Below are 16,936 nucleotides of genomic sequence, written 5' to 3' on the forward strand. Positions count from 1 at the left end.
ACTCAAGAATCTTCCAAAATGTTGATCAAAAATATGAAATTGTAAATGAATGTTACCTAAGCTATGTATTTGCTATTTTATTGCGATTATGTCGTACGTACCTCTTTACGTTTCAAACTTGCTTTATTATAGGGTCTTATATTCTAAAAAACTTTGGTTATTATTATTCCATACAGGCATATGAGTATTTTGCTTATCATACATTTTTATTGGAATTGGCATTCAATTTAACTGATGAAATGCTCATAATTTCATCATCTCCCATTTCATTGATTTCATCATCATCATCCTCGACATCTTCGTCATTAACAATATCATCTAAATTTGGCGTTTTAATGCGATTTCGTATTATTATATCACGTTCGGCTGGAGTTTGCAAATGCAATGGATTGGTAACGATTTCACAACCATCCATATCTCGTCCTTGTAGTCCAAGTGTTAAATTGACCTTGGATTGATGACCAGCGGGTACTTCACCCGCTCCAGATGACAGTTGGCCACCGCCAACTGGGCGTGTCAGCGTAGTGGGTGGTGGCTTTAGACGAGAAGGATCGAGCAAAGATGGCATTTTTGTAGACTTTTTAGGTGTACGAGCAGGGGAACTTTTTCGTGAATTATTAAAAGATTTCAGTTGCTTTGCTCTAAAGAGATGGAAAATTAATTATACATACGAATATGTATGCAAAATGGGAAATCTTACGCTTCTATGAGTTTCAGCAATAGTCTATGATACGCTTCATACTCTTCACTGCCAAATTCATTGGGATCATGACGAGCGTGTTCATACATATCACAGAACTGGTGGATCATACGTTGTCCGGTACCATTAAGACATGACGATAGAGTGGTTAATAGAAATGCCCGTAAGTTTTCGTGGGCATGACGGACGGCACCATCACTTTTGGCTATTTCACGTTCTGTAAAGGAGAGTATTACATTATCTGTATGAAGTTGATGTTATGAAACATACCCAATATCTTTATATCATCCACAGCTTGCATTCGATAGTAGTATGGTGGTAATGGTTTATCTCGTTGTAGAATATACTTGTCATCATTCCACAGTAATTTGGGTTCAACTTGTATCTTCTGTATACAATCAAGGCGTCGTTCAATCTCCTTTCTGAGGGCCTAGAAGATAAATTGTTCACTTTTTAATATTATACAATCTATGACTGATAAGAATACCAACCTTCTTTGCATCATTCCCAACTGGAACATGTGGACCTCTACGACTTCTCAGTGTAAATCTCATTATTTGTCTTTTTGCGAATATAAACAACATTACAAAAGTCAGAACACCTCCGCCAATGATAATAATTATCATAACACCTGATAACTGCTCCATTTTTGACTGTTTGCTAAAGAAAACAACACATTTATTTAATAGAACAAGTCTCGTTTACGGGCACCACTCGCGCATAAATTTTACAGATCACAACGATATATAGGTTTCCCGGGAAATTCCTGAGATATGGGGTTTACTTTAACAAAACACCATTACCTTGTCTGGCTGAAATACAATATGTACTATATCGTTGTGATCAGGAATACCCATGGTAAACGGAACTTAGCCAGTTAATTTTTATTTCTTTGTAATGTGACAAGTGTGTTAAAATATAAATGAAGTTTGTTAAATGTAAATAAATTGAAAATGGCTTTATACCTTTATCGTTACTGAGTTCTCCTATTCAAAGAATTCTTTGCAAGTAGGGCGAAGTGTTGAATGTTCCTATGTGTGTTTTGTTTGGTTTGTCTCTATTCTAACATCTCTGTCTCGACGATGTTAAATTGTAGACATAGGTTCAACGTTTTCGCCCATAATGATATAAACAAACTTATTTAATAAAATAATTAAATTACAATTAAACTTTTTATTTATTTTTTGTTTTTTTTTTCTTCGAAACGATAACAAATAGGGATAGCTAACTTTCGATTAAACGATTTTTCAAGTTAGTACCAAGGCAAATATAGAAGGTAGCCGATTCGGCGAATTGCTACAACAAAGCAACTTTTGCCGTAACATAATACGTCAAAATTTGTAAAGAGAATCAATTCGCCTTGGCTCTTAAATTTGCAGCGATTTAGCTTCGGCCAATCAGAACAAGATGTTTGTTTACATTTCACAATTACAACAATTTTATTTGACATTTCATGTTCAATCAGCTGATACGAGTCGGCTACCTTCTTTAATGTGCCTTGGTTAGTACCATGCATGGCAGAACTACCAGGTAGTGGTATCACACCAGCTGATCGAATATGAAAAGTCAAATCCCTTTATAAAAAAATTATTTTTGTTGTAATTTCCCCAACAACATAAAGAAAGTTTTGACATAACATATTCAAAATTGTACGATGCCACTACCTGGTAGTTCTGCCATGGTACCATGCATGGCACAATAATAAAGGTCCAACGCCTAAAACAGCTGATCATCATATTAGTTGTCGAAATACTTTATTGTGAATAAAATCACATACAAAGGTAAACAAGCAATTCACAATAATGTGTTATTGTGAACAAATTTTGACGTTTGGTGTGGTAAATGGCCCGATTATTGTTATCGATGTAACACATTCTTAAGCTGGGTACACCTTTGCTCTGTTCCAGAACCTGCAAGAAGCTACTATTTTTCACTACGATAACAATTTTTCCTTTTATGTTATCGAATAAAATAGTAAAAAATAGTAGTTTCTTGAAGTTCTGGAACAGACCAATTGTCAGTTTTGAATGACAGCTTTGTTGTTGCTTGCTAGTGTGGTCGTTCATTTTTGTCATTCATCATACAACCACAAAATATTTTGTGGTTGCTGGACGGTTGGACAGTTATCGATAATTTAAGCATAGTACACACGGTCCAACAAAACTGACAGTCAACGTACTTTTACGGCAATTTCCTGGCAAATAAAAACTTTTTGTTAGCTAAAAATGATTGAAATACAAAATTTAAGGTATAATTTAGTGATTAGGAAAGTAATTATTCAGCTAGACTTTGATATTAACGAAATAGACCTCGATGACTGTCAGTTTTGTTGGACCGTGTGTACTATGCTTTAAAAAAATCGTCATTCAAAACTGACAATGTGTACTGTACTTTATTCCGCCATGCTTTTTATGGCCGATTGTCGTTTAATAAAGACGCCCTATTTTTGGTAATAGCTCATTTAGACTAGCCATAAATCCTCGACTGGATTTAATAAATCCAGTACAAATCTCATTGCATTTAGATATACATTTTGGATGATTTAAATGGCAGTCAGCTGATTTTTGTTCATAGCACAATTACCAAGGTAGATGCATCAGCCAATCTGATCGAATTTGAAACGTCAAAAGAATTTTTGTAAGTTGAATTCGACCCAAAAAACACACATCAAAAAACAAATTTATTGTTTCATACTGAAAATAGGTGTGTATTTTTACGTGATATTTAGTAATAATTATTACTAATGTTGCAGATTTTGACAGTTGTATAAAGGAAAAGTTGCTGGAAAAAATGTTTCAGCAACATTTAGTAAGTAAAAAGACACACCTATTGTTAGCACAACTAATGCTAACTAATGGGTACTTTACACGGTATGTTTTTTACATATGAGTTGTCACTTCTCCCATATAAAATGTATGTGCAAAGTGACAGCTCATATGTAAAAAACATATCGTGTAAAGTACCCATAAAGAGCAAATAAAGAATTATTTTATCGCAGTTTGCCCATCTAAAATAAATAAACGAATTATTTTACCGTTTAGACATCGTAAATATTAGTCTTGGTTGATTAAAACCAACTTTTCACATCAAAAAAAATTAGTTTTTCCGCCTTGTTTACAAATGTTTACATTTTAAATTATTTTTAGTGTAGCAATTCACCGATGCATCTACCTTGTTTCTTGTGCCAGCTTTCAACTTTTTGTATTTTCTAGCAACATGTTGCAAAAAACAGAGTAGTATACGAGGATTTATCCCAGATTTAAAACAAATCATCTCAATACGAGGATTTATTTTTGTATGGGAAATCTGGTAGATTTTGGCTGGATTTAGCAAATAAAACCTGATAATGTGCTAAATCCGGCTAATGAAGTCATATCTAAATGGGCTATTACAGAATTAATTGGTCTGCTCCAGAACTGCAAGAATCTACTAATTTTTACTATTTTTTTCGATAACATAAAGGAAAAAATGTTATCGTAGTAGAAAATAGTAGCTTCTTGTAGGTACTGGAACAGAGCAAATGAAAACCAAGAACCCGATATTTTGGTAGGAAAGCAATAATCGATTACGTATCCCAATAAACGATTACGTATCCCTACAAAAATCATTCACTGATAGATGTTAACACTTCACACAGTAAAGTACACCACTGTGAATGATTGTCATTTAAAACAATCGCACAGATTATACATTTCAACAATAAATTTATAAAAAATAAATACATAGTAGTGAGGAGAGCAAAGGTTATAAATACATCGCCTTTGTCTGTTAAATTCATTTATGGAGCATTGTCAATCAGAACAAATTAATTAATGTGCAATATTTATGAATAACTTTTCTCCTGTATCCTGACAGTTCACTATTGTGAATGAATGGTGGGCACGTCATCCTTAATACAATGTTTTTATGTTTTTATTTCCTGTCGAATAGAAAATTAAAACAAAAATGAAATTAAGTACAAATATTAACCAGCTATGGAATAAAAGACGTACAAATATCGATGAGAACTGGTACACATATTTGTTTTTTGTCGTCCTGCGAATTGTTTTAGTGTTCATACAAACAGGATATGTTCACCCAGATGAATTCTTTCAATCGATTGAGGTCATGAATGGTAAGGCCAACAAAAACTTAAAAATTATAAATTGAACTAACCTGATGTGTTTGTAGGTGATCACTTTCGCTTGGAACATGTTCGGACTTGGGAATTTAATAATACGATGCCGGTGCGTAGCATTACAATACCATTTCTGCTCTTGCGAGTTCCTTGGAGTTTTCTTGAATTTGCAGCCCTTTATATGAGGGAATACTTCAACATTGAGATACTGTGCAGCTATACCTATTTAGTTTTCCCACGTTTGATCTTCTGTGCCATATCATTTGTCAATGATTGGGCTCTATATCGTGTCTGTATGTTGTATAGTCTACGTTTTGAAATACGTCTATTGGCATTGGGAAGTAGTTGGGTAATGTTGGTGTTTGGAACCCACACGTTTTCCAACACCATTGAGATGGCCCTGTGTTCTGTGCTATTGTATTTTGTTGCCGAGTGTATGATCACAACCAATACCATTGTGTACAAGAAAGAAATTCTGGATGAGAAATACGACAAGGCGGCTTCAATTGGAGAACGTGTAAAGATTTGGAAGCTCAAAAACGCTTTACCAACCCATAACTTCAATAAGATTTTTATTATGTCAAGTTTATGCGTCATGGGAGTTTTTAATCGTCCGACATTTTTATTATTTGGTGCTCCCATGGTTTTCTATTGGCTTCTAAGGGGCATGGGTACAAAAAGTGTAACATTTACTGATTTCCATCTGCGAATGCTGCTGTTTTGTGTAAGTGCAATACCGACAATGCTATTCTTTGTTCTTTGCGATTCTTTATATTATAAGTACTTGACTTCGGGAGAGATTATGACCAAGACCATTAGCATAGATAATTTTGTATTTACACCCTGGAATTTTGTAAAGTATAACATTGATCCCAAGAAAACATCTGAACATGGATTACACCCAAAGTATATACATTTGCTAGTTAATGTCCCATTGTTATATGGGATATTGGGTATCATTGCCATGGTTTCGTTTGCCCAACTAATGATACGATTTTTTAAAGCAGAATATCAAGGTTTGCCAAGAGCACAAAGTATTGTGGGCCTTATGTCGGCATCGATTTTCGTACCATTATTCTTTTTATCACTAATCAATCACCAGGAACCTAGATTTCTTATACCTTTAACATTTCCCATAATATTGTTGCATGGTCCCAAACTTGTGACTGGTTTCTGTGCCCACTACCCTTTTCGTGTGGAAAATGAATGGTTGCGTCAAATTTACGAGAAATTTCTATGTACAAAAGCCTCAGCTGTGCATGTCATGAAAATATGGTATATTTCCAATATTGCCTTAACAGTTTTCTTTGGTTTTATGCATCAAGCGGGTGTCTTCCCGTTGGCTCAACATTTCGAAGAACAGATGAAACTTAAGGCACCCGACCAACATATACATCTAATAACGTCTCATACATACATGTTTCCACTGTCACTTGTAAATATTCCCAGCACACAAATGGTCCACTTGAATACTCAGTCTGGTCAGAGGTATAAAAAACGTAAAGATTTTTATCTTTATGAATATGGAAGTCTTGATATGCCTCAACTTATGTCACGCATTAGGCTTATAATGTCTCATTGTGAGTTGAAAAAAGAAACCAAAAAGTTAAGGTATCGTTTGTTCTTGGCCATTCCTTCGTCTTTAAGTGATGATCTCAATATGGCTTTGGTACAAAGTAATGCTACCTACCTAAATTATGAACTAAAGCATGTTTTCTATCCACATGTATCTACGGAAGCTTTACCACAATTTTTGGGAAGGCATCCAGGTGTTGTAGATCCACCCCATTGGTCAGATGATGATTTGAAGGGTACCTGTATGCTTGAACAAGAACCTGAACTAAGTTTTACTTATGTCAGTAAACAACTGTCATCGTTTATTCATCAATTCGGTTTGGCTTTGTATGAATTTGAATTGAAGCGTAATATGCCCAAAAATAAAAAGACCCTAACAAGGACAAAATGTTATACATAACGAGAGTTGTTAAAATATAATTTTATTTACTTACTAGTCCTAAATGTGAAACCAAAGACAAATATACACACATATTCATTTGATTTAGTCAATATTGAAATTGTTTTTTATTATTTTTTTTTCAATAATCACTTTAACATTCCAGCAAACTGAACAAAACGTCTCTAATATACCTAATATATGTAAATTTCGTCTTATATACTTTAATTTTAAAATTTCTGTATATATATTTTTAAGAATAAATTGCTTTTTATAATGATTACCAAGGATGCAAAATGGAATGAAACTCATTGAAAAGACACTCAATTCTTGTTCTCAATAAATATTGTCATCAACTTTCCGATTGTACATCAAGTTCAAAGAAGGCCTATATCGGACGTATGAAGCATTTTTATGATTCCTAACTCACAAACGCCCAAAAAATTAAGCAGAAAACATCCAAAACTTCTTTTTCAGCAACGAAAATTGTATATATTTTAAAATGTAATGATCCTCTGGGGTGACGTAGGGGATGAAAGATACCAAGGAACGGTCCTGACTGGCTTTAACATGGTAAAGTCCAGGACTTATCTTGGTCCCTCTATCATCTCAAGTGGACACTGACCTCCCAGTGGTGTCACCTGGGGAGCTGCCTTTAACACCCGTTAAAGGTAGTGAGCTAACATGTGCCGCGCATTCACCCATAAGAACGTTAAAAACTTGGGTTTGGGCGTCGGGCTAGTAACCCCCGCTAGAAAAAAGCAGCCTACTATGAAAAAACGAAAGAAAAGAAAAACAAACCCCTCTAAAGTTGACGACCCCCGAAAACGTTTTAAGGACCATGGTCTGCGTATCTGCACCTGGAATCTTCGCACTCTTTATAGAGAAGGTGCAGTTTACGCGCTGGCAGATGTACTTGAAAAGTACAAGGCCGACATTACTGCCATACAGGAAATACGATGGACTGGGAAAGATGTCACAACAACACCTAAGGGTGACGCACTGTATTATAGCTGCCATGACACAAAGCATGAGTTTGGTTGCGGTTTTGTAGTTGGTCAGAGGTTAAAACATCTGGTCTCCAGCTTCACCCCAGTGAATGAAAGACTTGCTACAATTCGATTAAAAGCTAAATTCTTCAACATCAGCTTTATCTGCGCTCATTCTCCAACCGAAGACAAGGACGAACAGACCAAAGATATATTCTACGAACGCTTAGAAGAAACATATGACCGTTGTCCTGCCCATGACATTAAAATTGTTCTAGGCGATTTTAATGCCAAAATTGGAAAGGAGAATATCTTTGGCCCAACAGTCGGGAAATTCAGTCTCCACAGTGAAACATCTGACAATGGTATGAGGCTGATAGACTTTGCAGCTGCAAAAAACATGGTAGTTAGCAGTACCAGATATAATCATCTCGATATTCATAAGGGCACCTGGCTGTCTCCAGATCAAAGAACAAGTAATCAAATTGATCATGTTGTGATAGATGGAAGACATTCATCGAGCGTGTTGGATGTACTATCGTTCCGAGGAGCAAACACAGATTCGGACCATTACCTCGTTGCAGCAAAGGTACGTACCCGTCTAAACGTTGTAAATAAAGCACGGACAGACACAACACGACAGTTGGACATCGCTAAGCTACGAACACAACAGATAGCCACAGCATATACCACTCAACTGACCCAATTGCTTAATGAAAGCGCTTCTCGTCCCGATAACATATCCAGCCCAATTATGAACGGCATCTCACCGTGAGTTTTCTCTTTCTCGCCTCCTCCCCTATTATAAACATCATATCGCCGTGAGTGCTGTTATGTTCTCACTCTTCCCTTATTATAAACAACAAGAGGGTAAGCAAAACTCACGTTCGTGAAAAAATTAGCTATTACAAATGTAAAAAAAGTGAGAAAAAGAGGCAAATTTGTGCTGAAATTTCTCACTACCGAAATCAAAGTTAGTTGAACAAAAAAATTTAAGTGTGGTCATTTATTTTAAAAAATACGAATATTTTGTATCTGTAATGATAATTAATTGTATTTTAGGTTGAAAGCAACAAAAAATAATTAGAAATTTTTTATCATTGCGATTATGAATCTTCACGTAGGGAGCTACTCACAAGTGAGTTGCAGTTCACTTTCACCTGCTCGAGCTATTACGATTGGGCAGGGAGGAGCACAAAAAGTGAACAAGGGTTGACAAGTCGGAAAATGGAAAATAATGGCGCGACTTGTGAACCCTTGAAATAATAATTTGTGTTACCATACCGTCATTTTTTGCACAAATAACTTTGGGATTATTAAATTCTTATTTTTTGCATAAAAAGTAAATAAATTTTCAAATTAATAAACATTTCTAGCAAGAAAAATGTCGGTTATTAAAAATCCACTGTAAAAGAACATGAATATTGGTAAAAGAAAATACAACCAAGGTAAATTTATAGAAGGTATGTGCATGAATTACAACAACTAACAAATTTACAAAAACAACATTGTTGGTATTGAAAATTAATTGTCAAAGAAAATATTGAATAATAGGGTCGTTCCAAAAATTTCCTCAGGAAAAACATAAATACATTTTGAAAATCCCCCAAAATAGAACAAATTTGAATGACAATGCAAATATAAAGCATTCTGAACTGTCTTAGGTCATTTTTACTACAAGTTTAGAAAAAAAACAGTATTCTATGGAGGCAAATTTCGAAGTTTCAAATTTCATGAGTAGACCCTATTACATTTTGAAAACTAAATTTACAAAAAAAGTAAGAATACAGCTGATTGCCACTTCTACCTTCTATAAGTGTACCTTGAATACAACATTGAAACAACATGGCAACATCTGTAACAGCTGTTCTTTTGTTTTGACAGATATGTGAAAATTGTTTATTTACACTGAAGAATTCGTGAAATTTATTGGAAAATCGTAAAAAAGTGAACAACAGTAAAAACGTCATTAAATGGCTACAATAAGTAAATGTTTAATGTTGCATTTTGGGTGATAACAGAAATGGCAAGTTCTGAGGAATACCAAGGAAATGGAGTGGAAGCTGTACCAGCGATGTTAGGACATCACAGGAGATCAATGAATGGTTCAAATGAGGTTCAGCATTTAGCCAATTCCAAGAATTGTAAATACAATTCGTGAAACATCCGATATTTTCTCCAGTATAAGAACCAATTCTATGAATGCTAAGTATAATTCCTAATGCTTTCTTCAACACTTAAACCAATTTAATGAATTTTAAATACAATTTCAATAAATTTCAATTGTAATTCCAATTTTTTTTTTGTTCATGGCATATAACAACCGGTACTTAAAATACTATTCCAGGAAATTGCTTGGTGTAGATACCATTCCACTGGGTTATCGACGATGACGTGATTAAGATCTCAAAATGGTTTGGATCTTTTTGGGGCAACGGTCTGGACTTATATTCCATCAAAATATTTGATTCTATTCAAGCTTGAGGGCAAGTGATTGGACATGTCATCTTTTTAGCACCAGCACCCATTTTTTCCAAGACTGCGACCCCAAAAGTTCCAAATCGTGTACATTACTCTCTCTAGGAACAACAATCGCAGACATGGGTTGCTGCAGATTGGGTCCTTGTATATTTGTGAACCGCTTTATACAGTATGCACCTTTTTGATCTGTCCATACCTGAAAACGGGGAACGCTTTAGTTACAGTACTTGCTTGGGCGTTACCGTGAGAGCCATCCCAATCACCATCTAGTAGGTTGGCCCGACACACTAGGTCCATCAAGAATGATCTTCACTTTCTAGAGAGGAAAGCCCAACGATACAGGAGAGAACCCCTTGCTCAACAAGCATTTCAAGCAGGTTTGTATAGCTTTCACATAGTCGCAGTTTCTAATGTAAACAAATATAGTGTGAATAAAGTCCACCACAAACCAGAGTAGTTTTTGCTCAACTATACTCGGGATATTGCAGTCGTCTAAATTCTTATAGGGCAAATGTTGATAGCACCATACATAGCACTCTTCGTCTTTTAAAGGTGCGATGCCAAACCTAGTCATTTAACTTCAGTGGATAGTTACATCCCATTCTTGGAACTGAAGTTAGACCAAAAACAAGAACATTTGTTTTATGCAACTATAAACAATATGGTAGAAATTTATAATAACAATGATATTTCTTTCTTTTTATAAGAATAAAAACAAAAAAATTTTAATTCTTAAGTTGACCTCAAGCCAAAATTAAAACCAAAGAAAAAAGCGTCCAAAGGTCAACAATAACCTCAAAACATAAAAAATTTCTAATTATTTTTTGTTGCTTTCAACCTAAAATACAATTAATTATCATTACAGATACAAAATATTCGTATTTTTTAAAATAAATGACCACACTTAAATTTTTTTGTTCAACTCACTTTGATTTCGGTAGTGAGAAATTTCAGCACAAATTTGCCTCTTTTTCTCACTTTTTTTACATTTGTAATAGCTAATTTTTTCACGAACGTGAGTTTTGCTTACCCTCTTGTTGTTTATAATAAGGGAAGAGTGAGAACATAACAGCACTCACGGCGATATGATGTTTATAATAGGGGAGGAGGCGAGAAAGAGAAAACTCACGGTGAGATGCCGTTCATAATTGGGCTGTATGTTTTGAGGTTATTGTTGACCTTTGGACGCTTTTTTCTTTGGTTTTAATTTTGGCTTGAGGTCAACTTAAGAATTAAAATTTTTTTGTTTTTATTCTTATAAAAAGAAAGAAATATCATTGTTATTATAAATTTCTACCATATTGTTTATAGTTGCATAAACAAATGTTCTTGTTTTTGAAAGCCAATCCCTGAGGATGACCATCAAAGATGGTTGAAATATTGGAAATGGAATAGATTCTACCTTATTGTGATAAGAGTTTCTTTATATTTTTAATCGCAATATGTTTTCGACAAAAACAAATATTAGGACATTTACCGCTAACATTTTTTCAGAGTTCTTTACGAATTCGGTCTGAATCTCTGAATTCTTTCAGAATTTGGTACAAAATTGGGTCTAACTTCAGTTCCAAGAATGGGATGTAACTATCCACTGAAGTTAAATGACTAGGTTTGGCATCGCACCTTTAAAAGACGAAGAGTGCTATGCATGGTGCTATCAACATTTGCCCTATAAGAATTTAGACGACTGCAATATCCCGAGTATAGTTGAGCAAAAACTACTCTGGTTTGTGGTGGACTTTATTCACACTATATTTGTTTACATTAGAAACTGCGACTATGTGAAAGCTATACAAACCTACTTGAAATGCTTGTTGAGCAAGGGGTTCTCTCCTGTATCGTTGGGCTTTCCTCTCTAGAAAGTGAAGATCATTCTTGATGGACCTAGTGTGTCGGGCCAACCTACTAGATGGTGATTGGGATGGCTCTCACGGTAACGCCCAAGCAAGTACTGTAACTAAAGCGTTCCCCGTTTTCAGGTATGGACAGATCAAAAAGGTGCATACTGTATAAAGCGGTTCACAAATATACAAGGACCCAATCTGGAGCAACCCATGTCTGCGATTGTTGTTCCTAGAGAGAGTAATGTACACGATTTGGAACTTTTGGGGTCGCAGTCTTGGAAAAAATGGGTGCTGGTGCTAAAAAGATGACATGTCCAATCACTTGCCCTCAAGCTTGAATAGAATCAAATATTTTGATGGAATATAAGTCCAGACCGTTGCCCCAAAAAGATCCAAACCATTTTGAGATCTTAATCACGTCATCGTCGATAACCCAGTGGAATGGTATCTACACCAAGCAATTTCCTGGAATAGTATTTTATGTACCGGTTGTTATATGCCATGAACAAAAAAAAAAAATTGGAATTACAATTGAAATTTATTGAAATTGTATTTAAAATTCATTAAATTGGTTTAAGTGTTGAAGAAAGCATTAGGAATTATACTTAGCATTCATAGAAATGGTTCTTATACTGGAGAAAATATCGGATGTTTCACGAATTGTATTTACAATTCTTGGAATTGGCTAAATGCTGAACCTCATTTGAACCAATCATTGATCTCCTGTGATGTCCTAACATCGCTGGTACAGCTTCCACTCCATTTCCTTGGTATTCCTCAGAACTTGCCATTTCTGTTATCACCCAAAATGCAACATTAAACATTTACTTATTGTAGCCATTTAATGACGTTTTTAAACGACATTTGTTCACTTTTTTACGATTTTCCAATAAATTTCACGAATTCTTCTGTGTAAATAAACAATTTTCACATATCTGTCAAAACAAAAGAACAGCTGTTACAGATGTTGCCATGTTGTTTCAATGTTGTATTTTCTTTTACCAATATTCATGTTCTTTTACAGTGGATTTTTAATAACCGACATTTTTCTTGCTAGAAATGTTTATTAATTTGAAAATTTATTTACTTTTTATGCAAAAAATAAGAATTTAATAATCCCAAAGTTATTTGTGCAAATAATGACGGTATGGTAACACACATTATTATTTCAAGGGTTCACAAGTCGCGCCATTATTTTCCATTTTCCGACTTGTCAACCCTTGTTCACTTTTTGTGCTCCTCCCTGCCCAATCGTAATAGCTCGAGCAGGTGAAAGTGAACTGCAACTCACTTGTGAGTAGCTCCCTACGTGAAGATTCATAATCGCTATGATCAGCACAATGGCAAAGTATTGCCCACTCCATGCAAACAGCCGCAAAATCAGTACTTGGATACCAGAGACCTCCATCAAAGAATCCATGGTATGACCAGGAGTGCCGTGCTGCAACCGAAGAAAAAATGCGGCATATAGGGCTACTTTACAATCAGTAGCAACGCGTAACGCACGAGAGAGGTATCGGGAGACAAGGAGAGAGGAGAAACGTCTTTTCCGCAGGAAAAAGAGAGAGATGGAAAAGATGGAGTGCGAACAAATAGAGATGTACAGGAGACAGAACGAAGTCCGAAAATTCTACCAAAGAGTGAAGCATCAAACTGATGGCTTTGGTACAGGCATATCCTCCTGTAGAGACCAACAAGGTAATTTGGTAACTGATACAGATAGTGTGCTCAGGATATGGAAAGAACATTTTTCCAAACTGTGAAGTAGCAGTGAAGACGGCGAAGATACCACAGATCCAATCCCAGAAGATGGTATTGAATGTATACCGCCCATCCAAGATGAGGTAAGGACGGCAATTAACCGGCTGAAGAATAATAAGGCTGCAGGAGCAGATGGCCTACCAGCCGAGCTGTTCAAAACCGGAGGCGACACGCTGATAAGGTGTATGCATCAGCTAGTTAGCACCATCTGGCAGGAAGAACGCGTACCCGACGATTCGAACATGACCATCCTATGTCCAGTCCACAAGAAGGGTGATAAGACTGTATGCTCCAATTACAGCTCCCTATTGCATATAAGATAGTATCTGGCATAATGTGTGAGAGACTAAAGCCTATGGTCAATGAAATTATTGGACCCTATCAGTGCGGCTTTAGACCTGGCAAATCCACCATTGACCAGATATTTACCTTGAGACAAATCCTGGAAAAGTTTATTACCAAAAGAGGTTTCAGACAAGGAGACGGCCTGTCGTGTGATCTATTCAACATCCTGCTGGAAAAGGTCATACGAGACGCGAAGGTCAAAAGAAATGGAACGATATACACGAAGAGCCATGTGTTACTGGCTTATGCCGACGACATTGACATCATGGGTCTATCGGTAAAGGAAGTAACTGATATCTTTGCAAAAGTCGAAAGAGAATCTGCTAAAGTTGGTCTGGCAGTAAACGGCGAAAAAAACCAAGTTGATGGTATCGACGCGAAATATGTCCACAAACCCCGCACCCTCTGTGAATGTTGGTACCTACAATTTTGAGGTAGTAAAGGACTTCGTCCACCTCGGCACCGCCATAAACACAACAAATAACATCAGTTGTAAAATACGAAGAAGAATAGTGTTGGCTAACAGATGCTACTTTGGGCTGAGTAAGCAGTTTAGGAATAAAGTCACCTCTCGTCAAACAAAAGTAACACTTTCCAAAACGCTGATACTACCCGTGCTAATGTATGGTTCCGAAGCATGGGTACTTGCTCAAGCGGATAAGGCAGTGCTTGGTGTGTTCGAGAGAAAAATTCTTCGAAAGATCTAAGGGCCAATCTGTGTTGACGGCGAATATCGGCGTCGTATGAACAACGAGCTGTATCAACTATACAATGACATCAATGTCGTCGAGATACAACGATTGCGATGGCTAGGCCATGTTATAAGAATGAGTGATGATGAACCCGATAAAAAGGCGTATAAATACGGGACGCATAGTGGTTCTCGCAGATCTGGAAGGCCAAAGCTTCGTTGGAGCGAACAAGTGAAACGAGATATCAGAAAGTTACATATCCCAGATTGGGAAAATACAGCAGCAAACAGGGAGGATTGGAGATTTTTTCTTAGTTCGGCTTATGGAACAAATGTTCTGTAAAAGGCCAGCTAAGTAAGTAATGATCTGCTCCGCTCCTATTTGTTAAGACTGAGGGTATATCTAACTGATACTTTTACTTGTCTTATTATGCTTTATGGAATACATTTTTTGTTAGGATCCTGTATAATGCCACAAAAATATTAGTCATCAAATCCATACTTCCTTCTCTGTTTTCTAAATGAAAGACAATTTTTTTATTTGAAAGATATTGTTTTAGTTTATTCACGCTTTTTAAAGTAGTTGTTGTTTTTTTTTTCATAGTTTGATTATTTTGGTTTCTCACAATTGTTTTTTTAATTGGTTAAATACAAGTTAATCGTATATTTTTGTTTTGAAGATTTAGGCATTTTATCTTATAAAGATCAAAATGAGCATTGATGTTTGTTGTGTGTTGTTGTTGTGAAGTAAGGATGATAATGTATGTTTTAAAGAAGAATTTAAGTGGTCTATTAATTTTGTTTGGATAACTTAAATCTATGCTTTATTTTGAGGATTAAAATTTTGAAGTGTTTTCATATTGTTTTTCTCTGTTTTCCTATGGATATGGTATAGTGTATTTTGTTTAAAGAATATATATTATTTTTCAAAACCATTAATTTTTTTCTGACAATTTTATAAGTTTTTTTTCAAAGCTAATAAAATTTGGTTAATTAAAATGTTAATGAAAAAATATTATCTTTTAATAAATATAATATTTGTTTTATTTCTAACCACCGGTTACTAATAATAAAAAGTGTTAACAATTTGTTTTTCTAATAATTAATTAATAATAATTATAAATATAGAGCAAAAAATGTTAATGAATAAATTTTTGGTACCCTTTTCTCTAAATTTTAAATGTAATTTAATTGTTATTGTTGTTTTTATTTTTTATTTTTATATGTATATATTTCTATATAATGTTAAGAAGTTTTATAAAGTCTATCAATATGTTAAGGTTTAAAGAATGTTGTTTTATTTTTTAAACATACCTTTTGTTTAGACAAATATTTAGTTGACTAAATATTTAAATGTTCTTAAATTATGTATGTAAATAGTTTAGGTACTAATGCTCCGAGTTATTTTTTTTTTATATTTATTAGTTTATAAGTATAAGTATTATAGCTTTGCTACATAGTATGAAGGAATATTTTTTTGTTTTTATAATTTGTATAGTTTTTTTTTTTCTTAATTCATTATAAAGTAATCATAAAATATATTTGGTTTGCTTTAAAACTAGCAAAAATTAAGTGAAAGTAAGGTTTTGGTTATTAGCTAGAAACTTAGTACTAGTTAGGGAAATTTTATACAATTTTCCAATATTGTGACCAAAGTGACCATATTTAAATCAATGCAAACAAGCCCGTTAAATTTAACGAACAATTAAATTTAAACTAATAGTATTACAACTCAATCCTGTAATATTGAAATTTTGATAAAATCCCCCGGTCTTTTAAAACCATGTAGTGACAATCATGTGAGCTGCCAACACTTGATTTTGTTTTGTCTTTCATATTTTCCCATCAAAGCCATTTTTAAGGCCCACATGCTCCTCATCAAATAGTTTTATATCCAAATTTATTTTAAATTGGAATGTTTACACGCTGTATATATTTTTACTTACATTTTTAAAAAAAATTATTTTTTTCTTACTTATATTTAATTATACACTAGATAAAGTTTAAATTAGACCTGATGAAGCTTTCTTAAGGTTTATATCAAGGACATGAAG

At 34.7% G+C, this 16,936-nt stretch overlaps 2 protein-coding genes across 2 annotated transcripts; one reads left to right on the forward strand and one right to left on the reverse strand.

The window, feature by feature from the left end:
• Window positions 1-104: 104 nt before the first annotated feature.
• Window positions 105-2,126, reverse strand: LOC141387527 (protein C1orf43 homolog). Its single transcript, XM_073957389.1, has 5 exons — window positions 1,666-2,126; window positions 1,192-1,360; window positions 971-1,130; window positions 701-917; window positions 105-641 (listed from the first exon to the last, which is right to left on the reverse strand). The coding sequence occupies exons 2-5, from the start codon at window positions 1,345-1,347 to the stop codon at window positions 197-199; spliced, it is 978 nt and encodes a 325-aa protein (XP_073813490.1). The 5' UTR covers window positions 1,348-1,360; window positions 1,666-2,126; the 3' UTR covers window positions 105-196.
• A 2,184-nt stretch (window positions 2,127-4,310) lies between these two features.
• On the forward strand, window positions 4,311-7,061 carry PIG-Z (phosphatidylinositol glycan anchor biosynthesis class Z). Its single transcript, XM_073989038.1, has 2 exons — window positions 4,311-4,814; window positions 4,871-7,061. The coding sequence occupies exons 1-2, from the start codon at window positions 4,646-4,648 to the stop codon at window positions 6,790-6,792; spliced, it is 2,091 nt and encodes a 696-aa protein (XP_073845139.1). The 5' UTR covers window positions 4,311-4,645; the 3' UTR covers window positions 6,793-7,061.
• Window positions 7,062-16,936: the final 9,875 nt, after the last annotated feature.

This window comes from Musca autumnalis, unplaced genomic scaffold (genome assembly GCF_047663935.1).
Source record: "Musca autumnalis isolate F117 unplaced genomic scaffold, ASM4766393v1 scaffold_5, whole genome shotgun sequence".
NCBI lineage: Eukaryota > Metazoa > Arthropoda > Insecta > Diptera > Muscidae > Musca > Musca autumnalis.

What these genes read in the sequence shown, in the direction of transcription:
- LOC141387527 (XM_073957389.1), bottom strand. Translation starts at nt 1,347, where the DNA reads ATGGAGCAGTTATCAGGTGTTATGATAATTATTATCATTGGCGGAGGT. An exon ending in TTGGGAATGATGCAAAGAAG is followed by an intron (nt 1,131 to 1,191) that starts GTTGGTATTCTT and finishes TTTATCTTCTAG; the next exon opens with GCCCTCAGAAAGGAGATTGA. An exon ending in GGATGATATAAAGATATTGG is followed by an intron (nt 918 to 970) that starts GTATGTTTCATA and finishes TCTCCTTTACAG; the next exon opens with AACGTGAAATAGCCAAAAGT.
- PIG-Z (XM_073989038.1), top strand. Translation starts at nt 4,646, where the DNA reads ATGAAATTAAGTACAAATATTAACCAGCTATGGAATAAAAGACGTACA. An exon ending in ATCGATTGAGGTCATGAATG is followed by an intron (nt 4,815 to 4,870) that starts GTAAGGCCAACA and finishes ATGTGTTTGTAG; the next exon opens with GTGATCACTTTCGCTTGGAA.